The sequence below is a fragment of the Ostrinia furnacalis genome, unplaced genomic scaffold, assembly GCF_004193835.3.
Source record: "Ostrinia furnacalis isolate ACB-3 unplaced genomic scaffold, ASM419383v2 OfSCF7012, whole genome shotgun sequence".
Lineage (NCBI taxonomy): Eukaryota > Metazoa > Arthropoda > Insecta > Lepidoptera > Crambidae > Ostrinia > Ostrinia furnacalis.
The window spans coordinates 508693-526081 of record NW_021137251.1 but is presented as its reverse complement, the minus strand read 5'-3'; the positions used below and the strand labels follow the sequence as shown (position 1 = coordinate 526081).

The 17389-nt window shown below is 35.3% G+C and overlaps 1 protein-coding gene across 3 annotated transcripts in view; it reads left to right on the top strand.

Moving 5' to 3' along the window:
* The window catches only part of LOC114363102 (translation initiation factor IF-2), a 49191-nt gene that overhangs the window by 29535 nt on the left and 2267 nt on the right, over positions 1-17389 (top strand). For 2 of the 3 annotated variants that reach the window (XM_028318727.1, XM_028318728.1), the window contains exons 2-6: positions 10180-10399; positions 14620-14724; positions 15036-15287; positions 15445-15650; positions 16509-16587. In XM_028318727.1, the coding sequence (XP_028174528.1) occupies positions 10226-10399; positions 14620-14724; positions 15036-15287; positions 15445-15650; positions 16509-16587 (816 nt within the window). In that variant the 5' untranslated portion in view covers positions 10180-10225. The remainder of the gene's footprint in view (positions 1-10179; positions 10400-14619; positions 14725-15035; positions 15288-15444; positions 15651-16508; positions 16588-17389) is intronic. The other variant, XM_028318729.1, reaches the window with a different exon arrangement.

The following is a 17389-nucleotide window of genomic DNA, read 5'->3' as shown; positions in this document are numbered from 1 at the left end:
TGCAACACAGCCTTATATTATTCTGCTAATCGTAATTAACTCTATTTAAAAAGGTTCTAAAGTAAAAGAGTGCAGTTAAAGTTAACCATTGCAACAACGATTGCTATCGTGCCCGCGTAACAAGCAATTTGGTTTAGCCTGCTACATCCAGTCGCCGTACGTAACCATCTAAAGAAAATTATTGTCAACAAGGCGTGTCGCAATTATTAAGCTGAAACAAAAGATGGGTCGTGGAGATGCATTCAGTGGGTTTGCTTGCTTCAAATAATATGAGTAAAATGTTTAAGTAGTGTATAACTACTATTGCTATTGTCTGAGTAGGTTATAGTGTACAACCGGAACGGGTTAACTGGGCACCTCGCTGGAATGCATTTATCCCTCCCACTTATTTACCCCATCCGTATCAGTGTCAATGTGACGTCACGGCCGCCGGGTGCGCAGTTGACTCGAATTGGTTGTAATTACTTTTGGTTTAACTAATCAATAGTAATCGCAGAAGGCCTTCGTTTTCAAATGTAACTTACTAAGAAAATATCTGTTATTTTTCTTTGTAAAAGTTCAGAGCTTAGCAAAGTAGCAGTAGATTTCTAACTAACCATTAAAAGATAAATAGAATGATTTATAAGTGAACCTTCTCAACATTTTTCAAACCTCGTTAGGGCGTCTTGACAGAAATTTAAGGAAAGCCATGTTGACAGTGTGGTGAATTGAGTTGCAAAGAATAATGTTTCACTTGTTAGATGCGCCTTTGTTACACCGTTTACCATGGGTTTGAATAGAGTAATTTTTCATGGTTTTTAGTTTCAAAATGTTGCTCATACGAAATTCTTGTCACATTTATACATGTATTACGCGTCGTTTCAACCACTTATATTTACTTTTATTGCAAGTATCATGTTACTACTACATCTTTGTTTTTCCCATTTTTTTAAAAACAAGTTTGTAATAGGCACACCACGGTTCATTAACCATCATCTATCAATCTTTGTACCCAGCAACCTATCCTATAATTACATAGTATTTTTAACTCTCTGAAATCTTCGAAAACCACTGTAGGGGAGACCAGGGAGATTTGTAACAGAGGGTAATAATGACATTGTCGATTTTTGGGGACCTTATAACTGTCAGCGAGCTCGCAACGGCACTTATTTGTTGGCTCGAGACTTAAACTAAAACATAACCCTCCTTCTGGCGCAGTCGGATAAAAATGCGCACTGTCACGAGCTTGCTAGTAGTTAATAAGTTCCAAAAAATCGTCAATGTCACAACTCTCCTTGGTCTCCCCTAAAGATAAGCATCATTACAGTAGTTTTTCCCACTACATTATTATGTGCACGGTTTTGCCCATATTTCTGACGAGTACAAATTATACGCAGACACGCTTGGTGGCTCGTATTACAATGAATACTATAATTATGGTGGTCAAAGTGCGAAGTGTAGGGTCAAAGTCGAAAGATTGGACTTAGATTCAAAGATACTATAAATAAATAGGTTTAATGATATTTAATAAACGTAGAGTCATTGCAATTTTCCTGATAATATCGGACTATGATCGCGTTCGATCTTTGCACAGCGGTCTAAATAGGTATATTCTTCCACACCATTTAATACTATTACCATTATTGGCTCTTAACTCAGCTAGCAGCTATAAAAATTATTATCAAGCCTGATTCGTAGCTAGTCGCTTCCGAGAGCTACGAGAGCATACTTCTACTACTACACACTATTCCAAAAAGGTCTGTGTCTATTTTACGTCTTTTATCAAAGTTTAATTCAATGAATTTTGTGTGTTAACTACTACAAAAGGATTTACCTAAAATCTACATCAATACACATGAACGAGACATGGTTATAAGGTTTTTTATTAATTTATTTAATTGCAAGTAAAGCTGGTATTTGAAGTACAATTACTCTTCTAGATGCAGTCTAAGACGCTACATAGGTTTGCCTAGATTTGTTCACTCTTCCCTTCAAAATGGCCAGGGTTTTTATAATATTTTGATATCGTTTGAAAAGGCCCAGGTTTTTTTAATAACATATTTTGATATCTATCGTTAAGGCGCACGCGCATTGCGTCAAGAGGTCGCGGTCATGTCGCCCATCGCTGAGTGAACCACGTAACGTGACAGAGGAGTGGCGGATGTAGGTAAAACATGACGGTAGTGTTTGATGGTTTACTTTACAAGCGAGAAAGTGGAACTTTATTCCAATAACTTGATTTCTAGACTAGAAACATCATAATTATATGCACTAAATTTAAGTAAGTTTCCATATTTCAAATAAAATTACCTTCATGAATTTCAAATGTTAAATTGATAAGACGTGTGTTAGGTAACTGCCTGTATAATTTTAAATTATATCAATTTTAAATTTAAAATAGTTCCATATAATAATTTCAAATAATATGCATGATCCTGGGACAACTCCTGCATGACCTGAGTGCAGATCATGCTTCTGGATTGAAAACAATATTGACTTGTCTTCAGAAAAGATTTAAATACTCTGATTTTCTTTAATGTCTAAAATCTCAAGATACGATGGTTTATGTATTGCAAACCTGCACTAGCTAATAGGTAATTAATGATTACAAAACATTAATTTAACGGATATAAAGCATAAACTACGAGTGATTTTTTTACACACGACTACGCAAGTGCAAATCAAATGCGCGGTCAAGTTAACTTCCGCTTCCTTGAGACCAAACTTGTGCGATTTCGATGTTAACAATTCGGTTATGTTCTGCAATCGTTGCAAGTATTAGAATGTATAAACACTAGTGGAATTTCGACTCTAATAAAAAAATAGAATTAAATGCCTCCCTTTCACAATTGCTGTTGCTGAAACCCAGTGTTTTTATCACTTTAATTGTTTATATTGAAACAGAAAGTGTACCAAGGTTTTGATCATTACTTCTGTCATTACTGTGAAATAATGACGAAGAATATAATAATAAAACTATCGGCTTCATATGATTTGATTTTGTAACTGTCTGTTCAACAGTAATCAATCCATTACATTACAATCTAAATAATCTATACTAAGTATAAATGGGTAAGTAACTCTGTCTGTCTTGCTTTCACGCCTAAACCACTGAACCGATTTTGATGAAATCTATAGAGATAGTTTGAGTTTAGTTTAGTTTTTATCCCGGTTTTTGAAACAGGGACGCGCGCGTTAATGTTTATCTGTGACACACAAAATTCCACGTGGGCGAAGCCGCGTGTGGATAGCTAGTAGACATATAAAAACAAGAAGCAACTATAACTGAACAAACTAAGTTACTAAGTAAAACATAACAAGTACCACTTACTACATTATTATTTCTATAGAATAGCAATATCTTAGTTACATGTTTCTTCATCGCTCCACTTTGCCTCCATTATGCGCGTGTGGAAGGATTATTTCATATTAAGCAACTGAAGCGAAAATCCTCGGCAGATTATCGAGTTACGACAATCGCTGTCACAGGCAAACTAGAGCAAACACTACATTGTAAAAATATACACGACTAGCTTTTGCCCGCGGCTTCACCCGCGTGAAATTTCGTTTGTCACAGATCGCCATTAATTATAGCCTTTATGTTATTCTGGGTTATAAACAATAATACTTCATCAAAATCCGTTTAGTAGTTTTTGCGTGAAAGAGTAACAAACATCCAGACATCCAAACTTTCGCATTTACAATATTAGTAGGATAAAATGTGATTAACTTTTTATCCTACATGAAATGAAAAGTTATTGAAGTAATCATAAATCTGAGTAAAATATTGTATTATGAATCAATTACGACGAATCCTTCAATCATTTCAAACGTATAAATGATTACCACTAGCTGTCATTGACTGTTGTGTTCCAATTAGAGCCGTCAATAGTCCACGTTAGTCTACTGTTGGACTGCTGAACACTTCAATGTATATCAACAAGCTAAATGTGCTTATATTGTACCAATTACTATAACGTTACTCATTTCGCCTTTCTGTTTACGAGAAGGTTTAAATGTATTTGATATCTGTCTGTTTTTATTGAGCTGTGCTTTGCTATAAATTGGTTCTTATAATTTATAGTCAAGAGGACATTATTGTCGACATCGCAGCCATACACGATATAACTCTTCAAATAAAATAAAATTCTATTGCATTTTTGTTGAAAAACGTGTTATTAGCTTAATTTATATTATTGTAGGCGCCGGATGGTTGTTTTACGCATGATCGATTGTAAAATGGGTAATTAAAGTTCAAGATGGTGTAGTAATTACTATACTTATTAACTAGCCTTTGCCCTTGACTGTGCTTGTTTGTAATTCATCTCATAATAAGGGCAGCATTCGTTATGCGAATGTGTATGATGAGGTATGATAAAAAGGACATTATTTATATCATCAATCAATATATCATAACACAAAACAAGATATAGTTAAGTTAAGTATACTCTTTAGTTATTTTTCTCTTTATAGTAGGTACAATATGAGTATACAGCAAATAATTACCTATTACCTACACTGTGTGCTTTAGAAGGTACTATGTATTAAATTGATTAAAAATGGTTCCAAACCACATTCGATAACAGACGTCTATGATAGCGTCACACTATAGTTGTATTTTGTTATAATAAGTATAACAACCTGCACGATAGAAAAAGGATTAAAATTATAGCCTTTCGAAATTGGATTACTCACGATATCCTTACTTATTATTTAACTCACTCACGCGGTTAATTAAAATAGTATGAGATGATTAAGATAACATATTAATTAACCTTTTTTAGAACGGATATTAGCCACTTTAATTTCGGTTATCCTTTAGATAAGATAACTGAAGGGCGCATTCTGAGAATACTCTACTTATTTTGTTAGTGTTAATTAGTTAATTAATAATGCACTGAAATAATGCAGGTTCTTTTTATACACGCGTGGAAATGCTATTAAGCATCTTAAGTTGTGCAAGATTTTCAATCAACTAAGATAAATAGTAATAATTGGAAGAATATTATAATTTTTATGTAACGGCGTGATTCATCTACATATACTTATAATAAATCTGTAGAGAGGTCAATTCTGTACATTAAATATATTTTCAAAATAACTATCAGGGGGTGATTAGTGATCGATACTGATGCCAAAAATGCAATCAGTAAAATTTTTGTCTGTCTGTCTGTATGTTCCTTATAGAAACAAAAACTACTCGACGGATTTTAACGAATCTTGGTACAATTATTCTTCATACTCCTGGGCAGGTTATAGGATACTTAGAAATTCCCACGGGCATGGGAATTAGCGGGAAAATCGTTTTGTATGAAAAATCTGAACCGCTTAAGTTAGACGCTTGAAATTCGGCATGCAGGTACCTTACTAAACAAACTTAAAGCTTAGTTACTACAGGATATTGCAAAATTCCCACGTGAACGGGAGTTAGCGGGAAAAAACATTTGTATGAAAAATCCCAACCGCTTAAGTTAGACGCTTGAAATTTGGTATGCAGGTACCTTAGTAAACTTGAAGCTTAGTTACAACAGGATATTGCAAAATTCCCACGGGAACGAGAGTTAGCGGAAAAAAACATTTGTATGAAAAAATCTAAACCGCGTAAGATAGATGAAGGGGGTAAAACGGGATCCACGCGTACGAAGTCGCGGGCGGCCGCTAGTTTAAGAATAAAACTTATGAATATAATATTAGTTAATGTGAAAAATAAATATTTTTTATACTTACCACATAGGTATGCAAGGTTGATCTAGTCATTGATTTTAGTAAAATCTAGGATTGTTTCACAATTTATAGACTTAGATTTAGAGATTTAGGAATATTACCTGTTTTGTCGTCTATTTCTTAAATTGTACATGCATAACTACCAATTAGGTTAAGTGAATGTTATATTTTGTTTGTTTTATTCGTTTCAACTTAAAAAATGCTAATCCGTAGTTTGGTCATGAATGGAGTCGTTATAACTAGCATTTCACAAAGTAGGTTAATAGTCTGTCTGAGTTTAAAATTACGTATACTATTTGAAATAATGTTTATTTTTGTTTAAGTAAATAGTTTTAAAAATGAGAATTTGTAAAAGTATTTAAGCAATACTGAGTACATTTGACCGGTTTTATATTTTTTAACTCAGAACCTTTTTAAAGAATGCATTTATAAAGTAACTGGCACACTATAATACTGTAAATTTTGTTCTGAACAACTAGTATAGAGCCATTGTACCTACTAGAAGAACGTACCCGTTATTTATTGTTGTAATATTTTTATTGTTTAACAACATAATTAACGTTCCATAAATCGTATTAAACAATGACACATTTGATTAGACATTTATTAGCCCATGAAAAAACCATCTGACGCTAATTTTCGCATATTAATCTCATAAATTAGACATCCATTTCCTCAACAATCGATTAACGTGACATCGATTATTAACATCTAATGAGATAATTCTCCAAACGAGTGCGAGAACAATCGATCTTGAGCTACAGTTTTCATCTATTATCACAATAACAATAAACGGTACAATTTCGTACTAATTATGAATGACACGCGATGTGCACGTGCTGTTTTTTGTTTTGATGGTAATTATTGTTTACTTTTTTATCTCATATTGTATCTCAATTTAAACTGATTTAAAAAGATTGAAACAAAGACAGAAGAATCAACTACATAGATATCATAGAAGAGGTATATTTTAATCGTTCTACAGAATATAGTAACAAACTTTTAATTAGAAAAAGAAATAGATTTATAGAACCATTTTTTCTTAGGCATAACTTAAACAAACAAATCAATTCCCAAAATGGTTTCCATTCCATACTGTAACATTTAAAGCTTTTGTTTCTTATAAATATAATTGTTGACTCGAGTTCTTCTAGATCTTAATCCGACAATACCTAATCATCTCAACAGTTAATATGTATCTTCTTAATATCCCATTGCAATAGGTGATTTATTTTAATAACAGATTGTTCAGGAATGTGCAATCTTACATAATGAAAGACAACTTCCATTATGACTAGACTGTTTTAAAAATTATGCAACGTATTGCGAAATGGTAGCATTAAATATGAGTTACTGTGTTAGTAACCTTGAAATGTCCCATGATTTTCAAGGCCAATGAACTACACGATTATACAGATGTGCAATCTTAGATAAATCTAGAAACGAATAAACTTTTTTATAATCCTGTATGGCGCTATATTTATGTGGAAATTGACTCTGCAATCAAGATTATTTGGCTATATTTTCGACATAGAGGCACTTGCACGTTCTTAAACCGTTAGAAGGTATGAGAGTTATATTTAAGTAAAGAAAAAATAACATAGTGACTCATCTAACGAACCATCATAATTTCAGCATCAGGATTGCTGTACATAAGCCTTCCCTAATGATTTCCATATTGCTCGGTTGGTAGCGGCCTGCATTAAACGCCTTTCTGCTAACTTTAGGAGGTCGTCAGTCCACCTTGTAGACGACAACTTGAATCAAATATTATATTGATATTAACTAGTGAAGTAATGGACAAATCCCGATTGACCGCATCTAAAACTCACTTTTAGCCTTGTCTGTCTCCAAACTACTTAACTCGTTCAAAACATTAGCAATCATTTTAACATTCTTACCAACCTCGATAATTAATAAACACGTACAAAAACTTCTCTGTGCAACACTAATCGAAGTTGCATAGTTGTGAAAGGATTGACAGCTAATGTTGATACTTACCTAGTGCTTATCTTCTTCTAAGAAAATCTTACTGTTAGTGAAGTCTGTAACTTTATTTTGTATTTTTACGTCACAATTTTTTCGGATAAAACGTAAAATATTGTGCATTTTGTCCTATCTTTTTTTTCCTTATCTTTCAATGCAAAAAGTCTTATAATGCAAAGGAATACATGATTAGAATTTATAAAAAAAAAACATTTTAAAAGTTTGTCCTATTCATAACCAAATACGTTTATAACTTACTTGTAGGACTAACATTCACACAGAAAAATTACGATTAAAATTAAATATTTAAAAATAATGTATTCGACTTTTTACAATTCAATTCACGTTCATCAACTAAATGTCATCTATTTTATAAATATAAAGAGAAATGTTATATCCAATCAATTTGACTGACTTGAATAAACATCGCGTTATAATTTACAATTGTAATCGCTACAGCAATTCAATATAATAATTACCCACGAATTAAACTACTTATTATAATAAAAACACAGCGAGTCAGGTTACTGCAATACTTTGGTACAAACACCTACTTTATGCAATGGTTATTACATAGTGGAAATATCTCGATATATTGACCGCCTCTCACTTGTAATAAATTAAGTAGGTAACAGACGCAGGCGTTTATATGAATATAGTGGCTGTAAAGTCTTGAAACATCTACATTGATGACATCACGCATGTACTCGTAGCTTCTAGTTGAACTCTTTTGCGATTTACTTGTTGCTTTAATTAATGGTTATACCTAAACCTATCAGGCAGATGCTTCAAGTTTAATACGTAACTGAAAATCCATATTTTTACACGTTAAGTAATTAATTGACACAAAGGATGACTTCACTCAACTCGATGGGGCCTATACAGAAAATAAAACATTTGTATAATAACAAGTTTATTTTCAAAGATGTCGTTAACTTGGTTGCTGTTTGCAAAATCCAGGTTTATGAGGACCTACCGTCCTCAACTTGAATGAATATTTGTGCATTTCTCCAAGTCACTGAAAGATAACGCTGTCTGTATAATTATAAAATCGCTCTTTCTCATAAAAATACTCGTATATTTTCACACAAATCGTGTCTTGTTGTATGTGCGCTGTTACAAGTTTATCAATTTACCCTGAAGTTTTAATTTGAATACTTTACAAGTGTTTTGCTTAACCATTTAATAGACCTTCATTCTTCCGCGTCCACTTCGTTACTCAACACATTCTCTTTATTGGTCTGCCTAAAAATAGACTGTTATTAAGTTTTACTTTGCAATCTGGTACGTGAGCGGAATCTGTTTCGTTGTATTCCGTAGATGATACTAGATTTGTCTAGTTTAAGCTAGTATACACCACAAATACTTAACGCCTAGCGGTTAAAATTAATTGTTTTATTAAATGCTTATCATAGGGCTAAATTATCACCTCTCACTCCCCCTTCTTCTTTTATTTTTGGCTTTGGGAACCACAATTTTGCCAAAATCCCTGTATCCTCTCATTTTCACCGCTACAGCTCCAATGTAGCCTAAGTCTACAACTTGACCGTCAAGAAAAACCCAACTGATCAGCACTCTAGTTTTGCCAATGTCAATCAGCACACTAGTTTCGCCAATGTCAAGTGTTTTAACTAAAATCAGCCTTCGCTCTTCGCGTTTTCCTCTCTCTAACGATCATATGTGCGTGAAATGGCAACACTAATTCGAGAACATTGACCTACGGCAATCATAACTCCAGGGCCCTATGGCAACACCCGAAACGACAATAGAGTAGAGCCCCGACCTCCCGATCGCCTCGCCCTCTTTCCTCACGCTACGTGACATGCACTCGAAATAGTGTGCACTTAGAATTGCTAGTGTTGTTAGTGCGACAAGACTTTTAGATTAGGCATCGGTATGAGTGAGGAAAATTGTAGTTTTGTCTGTTAGTTAATACTTACAATGGGAAAAACATTGTTAATTCCAAATGGGCTTGTATTGACCTTGGTATACCATCTTTTCTGGTACTCTAATCTCATAATACACTCAGTAGGTAGAGCAAAAAAGACCCATATGTTAACTGTCGATCTTGCACTAATATAGGTACGTTTTAGTAACTTATTATGAGGTTGTAGAGGTGCTATTTGACTGTACTAGAGTTCATATCAAACGATACGCTTCAAAACCTTGATCATGAAATTGGTGTTATTGATTTATAATTTGACACTTCATAGTCACAGATAACTGCATTATTAGACAACTAGCTTTCCGCCCGCGACTTCGCTCGCGTGGAATTTTTCGGTTTTTTATATAACCTATGACACTCAACAATAATGTGGCTTTCTATTGGTGAAAGAATTTTTAAAATCGGTTCTGTAGATCCCGAGATTACCCCTTACAATTGAATAAATATACAAACACACAAACTTTACCTCTTTATAATATTAGTATAGATAAACTATTTAAGAAACTAAGCATACCTACTTACTAAATCCTGCCCTTCTATTCCAGACCACACCGAGTGGAGCAAGCCAGAAAGTTTCCAGAAACAAACACAATGAAGACGTCATTGTACCTGATCGCGTTGTGCGCAGCATTGGCTGCGGTGGGCGCTGCGCCGGCGCCGGAGCCGGCGGCGAACCCCGAACCCGCGCCGAATCCCGAACCCCAGCCGAACCCTGACGACCGGCCGGAGATCATTGAAATCATCGCTCCAGCTGCCAGCGCACAGGTACGTTGAAGGACTAGGATGATTAACTTTTAAATCCGTAAGGTTTTTGCACTCGGTGGACCGATGTCCTGTACCTCTAGCAACAACTTTCGTCTTCGAATCGTTTGCGTATTCGACAAAATTCGATACTCAACCATCGAAATAAACGATAATGTGACAATTTTGATTCTAAAAAATGTTGTGCAACCTTTTGGGCGCTGTTGTAGTTTTCGTACTAAATCTTTTGATGGCGATTCGAATGCGCAAACGATTCGAACTCGAAAGTTTTTCGTGCTAGCCGTACTGGTGAAGGTTGCGAGCAACGTAGGACTGGTCATTGTGAAAATCTTTGGGGGAGGTCTTTATACAGCAGTGGACTTCCTTAGGTTGAACAGGAATATAAATGTAGGTAATCATGTACCTACACCTGATTGAAATGTGTTTTCGAGCTAACAGACTATCGACTTTTTATGAGCTATCAGAACATGATAGTTGCCTTAGACGTTTTACTGGTATAGCAATAGATACGTATGACGCCACTAATTGTTCTACAATTCAATTAAATAACAACTTGATTTCAAGTTACAAAAATCTAATTTCACAGTTCGTTGAAAACTAATCAGGATTGAACTTGTTGTTTTGTACCGAAGTTGTCTTATAACTTTTGGTGTTGAATACCTACTTTATTCGCAAATTACCCCTTAATAAATGCATACTCGATCGAAGGATTTCCTTTGGGAATACTAGCCAAAATATTGCACTTTCGTAGCTCTGTATAAACTCGCGTAGTTATTATTCAGTAAATTATGCAATATATCTATGTAATTGCCTTTTAAAACGCAAAAGGAAAAGGTACTAAAGTACGTAACATTTGCAAAATAACTTACTTTTTGCCTGAATACCTAGTTGCACAATATTTTGATCGCATCGTAATATGATAACACTTCGCGACTTCGTACGCGTGGATCCCGTTTTACCCCCTTAGGAGTTGAATTTTGCAAAATCACTTCTTCTTCTTCATTTGTTGATGGCGATGGACTTGTGTTTTTTCGCCACTGGGGGCACACTGTTCCGCCAATGTCACGTGCGCAGCTTTTACACAATGTTATGAATAAAAAAATAAATAGATAATAATTCAATACTGCAAAACTAAGCGGACTTATCGTACCTAAAACAAAAAAGACATCACACACAATCACAAAAAGACATCACAAAACAAACAAAACACAAAAATTTTGTACAGCATGGATTGGGATAAGGGAAAGGGTTGGGACTGTTGGGAGAGGCTAAGAGATTTGGATTGAATTTCGCAAGGCCAAGACAAGTTAAAAGTACCTACAAATTAATTTTGTTAACATTGATGAATTTAACAAGGGAATTTAACNCTACAAACAATAAGAGGCAGCAATGTCAAATCAATAGTAATTGTAAAAAAAATAAAACATGTGAAAACTGCACTATCTGTAAAAAAGCTGTTTGTGGAAAATATACAAAAGAGTCTAAAAAAACTATTACTTGTTACAAATGTTACTAACTCTAATGCTAAATTGTTTACTAGGCTATAAAAAAATAAATTTGTATTATTTTTATTTAATTTTTTTTTTTTAAATCTGTAATAATTTCATAAGTATTCTCACTTAACCTCTAGTACCGTCAAATTGACCGCTGCGGTCTTTGAAGGTATAGCATGCAGCCCGGCCCTTCTAGTGTTAAAATAGGGGAGTTATTGGTGTTAAGTACGCATTTAATGTTAGAGGGACGGGGGAAAGTTTTAGGGAGAAAATCGAACAGTGAGGATCCAATTTTGGGACAGTTAAAAAAGATGTGGTTGGTTGTTCCTTCATCCAGGCCGCACTCGCAGATGGAGCTATCTTTAATGCGCATTTTGCAAAATCACGTCTTAGTGAGCACCTACGTTCTAAAAGTTTCTGAGGTTTCGTGATGAGTGAGTCAGTCAGTCAGTCAGTGACCTTTCGCTTTTATAGATACAGATAAAGTTTTAACTTCTGATCTAATAGCTCAGAAGCGTGCACATGCATACCGCAGTCTATGATAAGCATAAAGATTTACTACATCTCATTACAGCGAAGGCTAGGCATAAAATAATCGGCCCCAATGTGCAGCGAGCGTGCGCGGGCGCCGCGAGACCCAGTAACTCAGTTACTGGACTTACACACGTGTTTCTTAACTATGATCTACGTGGCCTGATAAAGGAAACCTAATAGGGTAGTAGACACAAAATTGACAAACTTTTTATGACCTAGTTATTAAAATTTTCTAGCTTTAAAAGTCTCTTCTCAAACTAAGTTTTTCAAGTTATGTTTTTGACTTGTCAAAACGCGATTCTTCTATAGATTTGAGACTATGAAGACGCGAAATCAATTGATTGAAAGCCACTTAAAAATCCAGTCAGCAATACCCATAAAAAAACTTAAACTCTGTCTTCAGGGATTAAGAGTCTTTACAGAAGATGTATCGTTTTATTTTATTGGTATTGTTGTTATATACCCAATTTTTCAGTGTCCTTAGAAAAGTAATTAGTATAATATTACCTGCCTACTCAAATGGATTAATTGAGATTTATCAATTGTTAAATTTAATTATGAATTTATGAAATAGGTATGTAGTTTGAACAGCAATAACTTCGCGTATTTAAACTCAATCCACCTTGGCAAATTAACTACATTCTAAAAATAGAAACCTACTTACCGTAATTTAATTTACACACAGTTAATTTAAACAAAGTAAACATTTTCATGTAAATAATATTTTACTTTGAAATAACACGTTTTATTGCAAGCATCATAATTAAACATTACTCACTATGTAACAATTTAAGTGTAAAATTATTGTTTTAAGTTTATCTCTACATAGAGTTTAAGACAATAGGTACGCTAACACAGACCTATAAACGGTGCTCGCAGAATATCAGCGTCGAGGTACTACGTGCCTCGGCTTATGCTGAGCGAGGACCTGTTTGGTACAATTTTATTTTAATTTTAAGTTTTAATTTGTATTGTGTTGTGCCAAATAAACGTTTTTTTTATTTATTTTTTTATTTATTGAAAAATCGCTCTTATTACCTCTTCATAAAAACCCAGAGTTTAGCTTGAAGTGCTAGAGTCGGTATTTTTGCAAGATTTTCCCACCGCTATGTCCGTACAGATTCTTACACGAAAATATTCTCATTCTGGCCATAGGTCACGGTATTCTTGACACTGCGTATCGCGTGTATCCCAACAGGCAGTTCATTAGTGAAATAATTACGAAAATCACGTTGTCTTGTAAATTACTCAACAACAACATTTTTATAGTAGGTTTACACTTATGATCGTGTATAGTTTTAGGGGCCAAAACTATACACGATCCTGAGACACGATCCTACATTGGAGGAACATTTTGTCCAACAGTGCACATCCAACCAAATGTTAAGACTTACTTAGTTTTTGGTACACTGTTATGACGTGTCTCTTTTTACTTTTAGCTTCACATTGGTAGTCAGGCTTTATAGACTCCAAATAGGTCCTTAAATGTTATTTGTTTCACATCATTATCAATACTTGACCTGCTAAAGGTAATAGTGATATACAGGCCTACTCGTACATAAATTAGGATAGGACCATTATTGACTTGTTTTGGAAGAACGTAAAACAAAACAAATCAATTTTCATTTAGCGACATGATCAATTTGCATATCTCGCAATGACGATGACATAATGTGTGATGGTCATTGTTTGAAATCACTAAACACAAAAGAAACGAAATCCAATGGTACATTTCAACACAGAACCATCAGAAAATTTCAAAGAATGGACAAAACAACATTTTGTCACAAATTTTGGCAATTCTCATTAGCATAAATGCAAATCGAATATTGTGTCAAGTTGCTTACTTAATAGGCTTTTAAAATCAACAAAACATACCTTTAATGTATCTTGCGTTGTTACTGACTGACTGCCAGTTGGTTATATCTCAGAACATAATTTAATTACAATGATGGATTGCTATTATCATCTAGACTGAAAATTGCCAAGGATTATATTGATGCTGTGCCTAACATTTAGAAGGTAGCAGTGGACGCCTTTGCAGTCTACTATTATCTTAAACTGGCGATCCTGGGCTGAAGGGTCACGTTAAACTGTTACAAGTGATATCAGCCTCTTTTAGAGCCTCTTTTAGAACATTCTCAAAGTTCTAAATGTTATGTAGTTACTTAATTTATATTTATTACTTAATTCCAGGAGACGCTGGCCACGCTGAACCTCGGCGCTCCCGGCTCTGAGCTGAGCGAGCGAAACAAGCGAACCATCGGCATCCTTCGGCAGTTATTCCCTACGTTGACACAGGTAATGCAGTCCCTGAGTTCCCTACCTAAAAAGCTACATTCAAACGGTAAAACTCACTGAACTACTGATGCATGAGTTCTAAAGTCATTTATGTGTAATAAAACAATACTCAAAAAGGAAACCAAAAATTGCAACGAATGGTTAAATTGATACAACTTCTCCTCAAACAGAAGTCGCGGATTGTTTTTCGCACTCCGAATCACACCTCGATTGGTTAAAAAATGTTAACCACAAATTCTTCCACAGGCAATGTACTAATTAAAGTTTCAGAACAGGCACAAACGGCGTTCTAAGGTCGGTCTATGTTCTAGATTATCGAACAGAAAGTCCAGCAGATAACAAGCCAGGTTCTCCAGACTTTCGGGCCAGTTGTGCTTAGAGCGTTCCTGGGGGGCAACCGCAACGGAGGGGGCGACAATATGGGAGGAGGAGGCACCATCGAACTGGATGACGATGACGATGATGATGACGCGGAGCCAGTGACCACGAGTTCCACGACCACCACGGAGGCGTCGACTGACGACGAGAAAAAAAGAAGAAAACGCGACCTAGTCTCTTTGCCGGTATGAAGGTCTTTTTGGCGCACTAACACAGCCTGCCTAAGGACGGCAGAGCGGGCGTGCGCAGACCGCAGCCTCCATCCCCATCGTCATCGTCACTTACATCACTAAACACCCATTCCACCATAACAGCATCCACAATACTAAATTCGTTTTACAGAACGTGGCCGCTGATGAGAATCAGTTGCTGTCCGGCGCGGAATCGCAGCAGGCTGAAGTGAGGGTAGCTTTCGGGGAAAACCAGGGTCAGGATCAGCAGGTCGCCGCCAGTGATGACCAGCAGACGGCAGCACAAACCAACTCCGCCAGCATCGATGAGATCACTCTCGATGATGCTGACAACAGCGAAGAAAATAGAAACAAAAGGTGAAGAGTTGGTCCTACGTCTGAAGATTTTAGGCCTTTAGATACCCTGCTGAGTATTTAGATAAAATTTGATAGGGATTGTGATATCTGAGCAGTAATCTTAATTGAATATAATTAAGAAATAGAATAACCAGTCCTTTAAAGTGAAACCGCGAAGGAATGGTTACAACAAAGCAATTTGTAACGTTATCTGCGCATTCCAGTTTTTTATGTAATAAAGTAGCTGGTCTCTATGTTTTGCAAGATATACATTGTCTCACAGATGTGTTCTAAAGCCTGCACCATTGTAGGTTTTTGCTAGACTTTTCAATTCGCACGTTTCGATTTCATCGCCGTGCCGTACTTAGAAATGTTTCGCTCGGCGCGATCATGTAACAATTGCGTGTGAGCATAAATTACTTAGTATTACGAGACTGGCGGTTTAAATGTTTGCTTGCTACGCTACCGTTGCCTTATGCTTGAAAACGTAAACATAGGTTTTACAAAACACAAGCAAATCTTGACAGTTTTAGGAAGCTAGTAGGTACGAGTAATGTTCAAAAGGTAGATTTTTCTCTCTCAATTCTCAAACTCAATTTTTAGTGTCGATTGTTCACAGGATTTATCGGATACAAAAAGAACTGTATTTTACTAAAGTGTTTAATAATTACCAACTAATTTTAACATCACTTTCTGTTTCCCTCCATCGAAGCATGTTCTAATAAAACGTGCATGTGTTTCAAACCCCGTTTCACATACTATTCTGTCTGTATCTTTTTCATTGACATCATTATCATCGTTCATGATCAAATCAATGTCCTTCTGTTTGTTTTTATTGGATTTTCCTCAAATTTTGAAGTTTTCTGGTTAATTTTTCAGATTTCTGAGCTTCGGCGGTCAAGCTGGAGCGGGCGGGTCAGGAGGCGGGTCTGGTAACTTCTTATTCGACATCGTCAGGGTAAGATCTTTTCAACCAATAAACAATAGTCCAATCATATTTCTATACACCTAATATTCTCTTCGCCCTTGACTTATAACAAGTCCTTTAACACTAGAAGGGCCGGGCTGCATGCTATACCTTCAAAGACCGCAGCGGTCAATTTGACGGTACTAGAGGTTAAGTGAGAATACTTATGAAATTATTACAGATTTAAAAAAAAAAAATTAAATAAAAATAATACAAATTTATTTTTTTATAGCCTAGTAAACAATTTAGCATTAGAGTTAGTAACATTTGTAACAAGTAATAGTTTTTTTAGACTCTTTTGTATATTTTCCACAAACAGCTTTTTTACAGATAGTGCAGTTTTCACATGTTTTATTTTTTTTACAATTACTATTGATTTGACATTGCTGCCTCTTATTGTTTGTAGTACATGGTTCACTTGTTTCAGANTTCTAGTGTTAACTATTTGCTATATGTATTTATTAATAATATATTATAATTTCCAATTTATATATCATTCTATTTTATCTATTACTGAACTTTTCTCCCTTTCTAACCATTTCTTTTAATAAACCATTTAATAAAGTTACAACCAAATCTATTACATACCTCACCAAAACAACAAAAAAGAAGACATCAACCTGATGAAAGAGTGAGAGAGAAGCATGTGCTATAAATAGGTGCGAGTGAGAAGGTTTGATTTTCAGCGTCCAGCAGAAGCGATGGCCAGGGCAGCTGGAACCGCGTTCAGGCTCTTCGCAGGAACCGACTCTTTGAACGTCGGGCTCACTGCTTCACACACAGCTTCATTGGA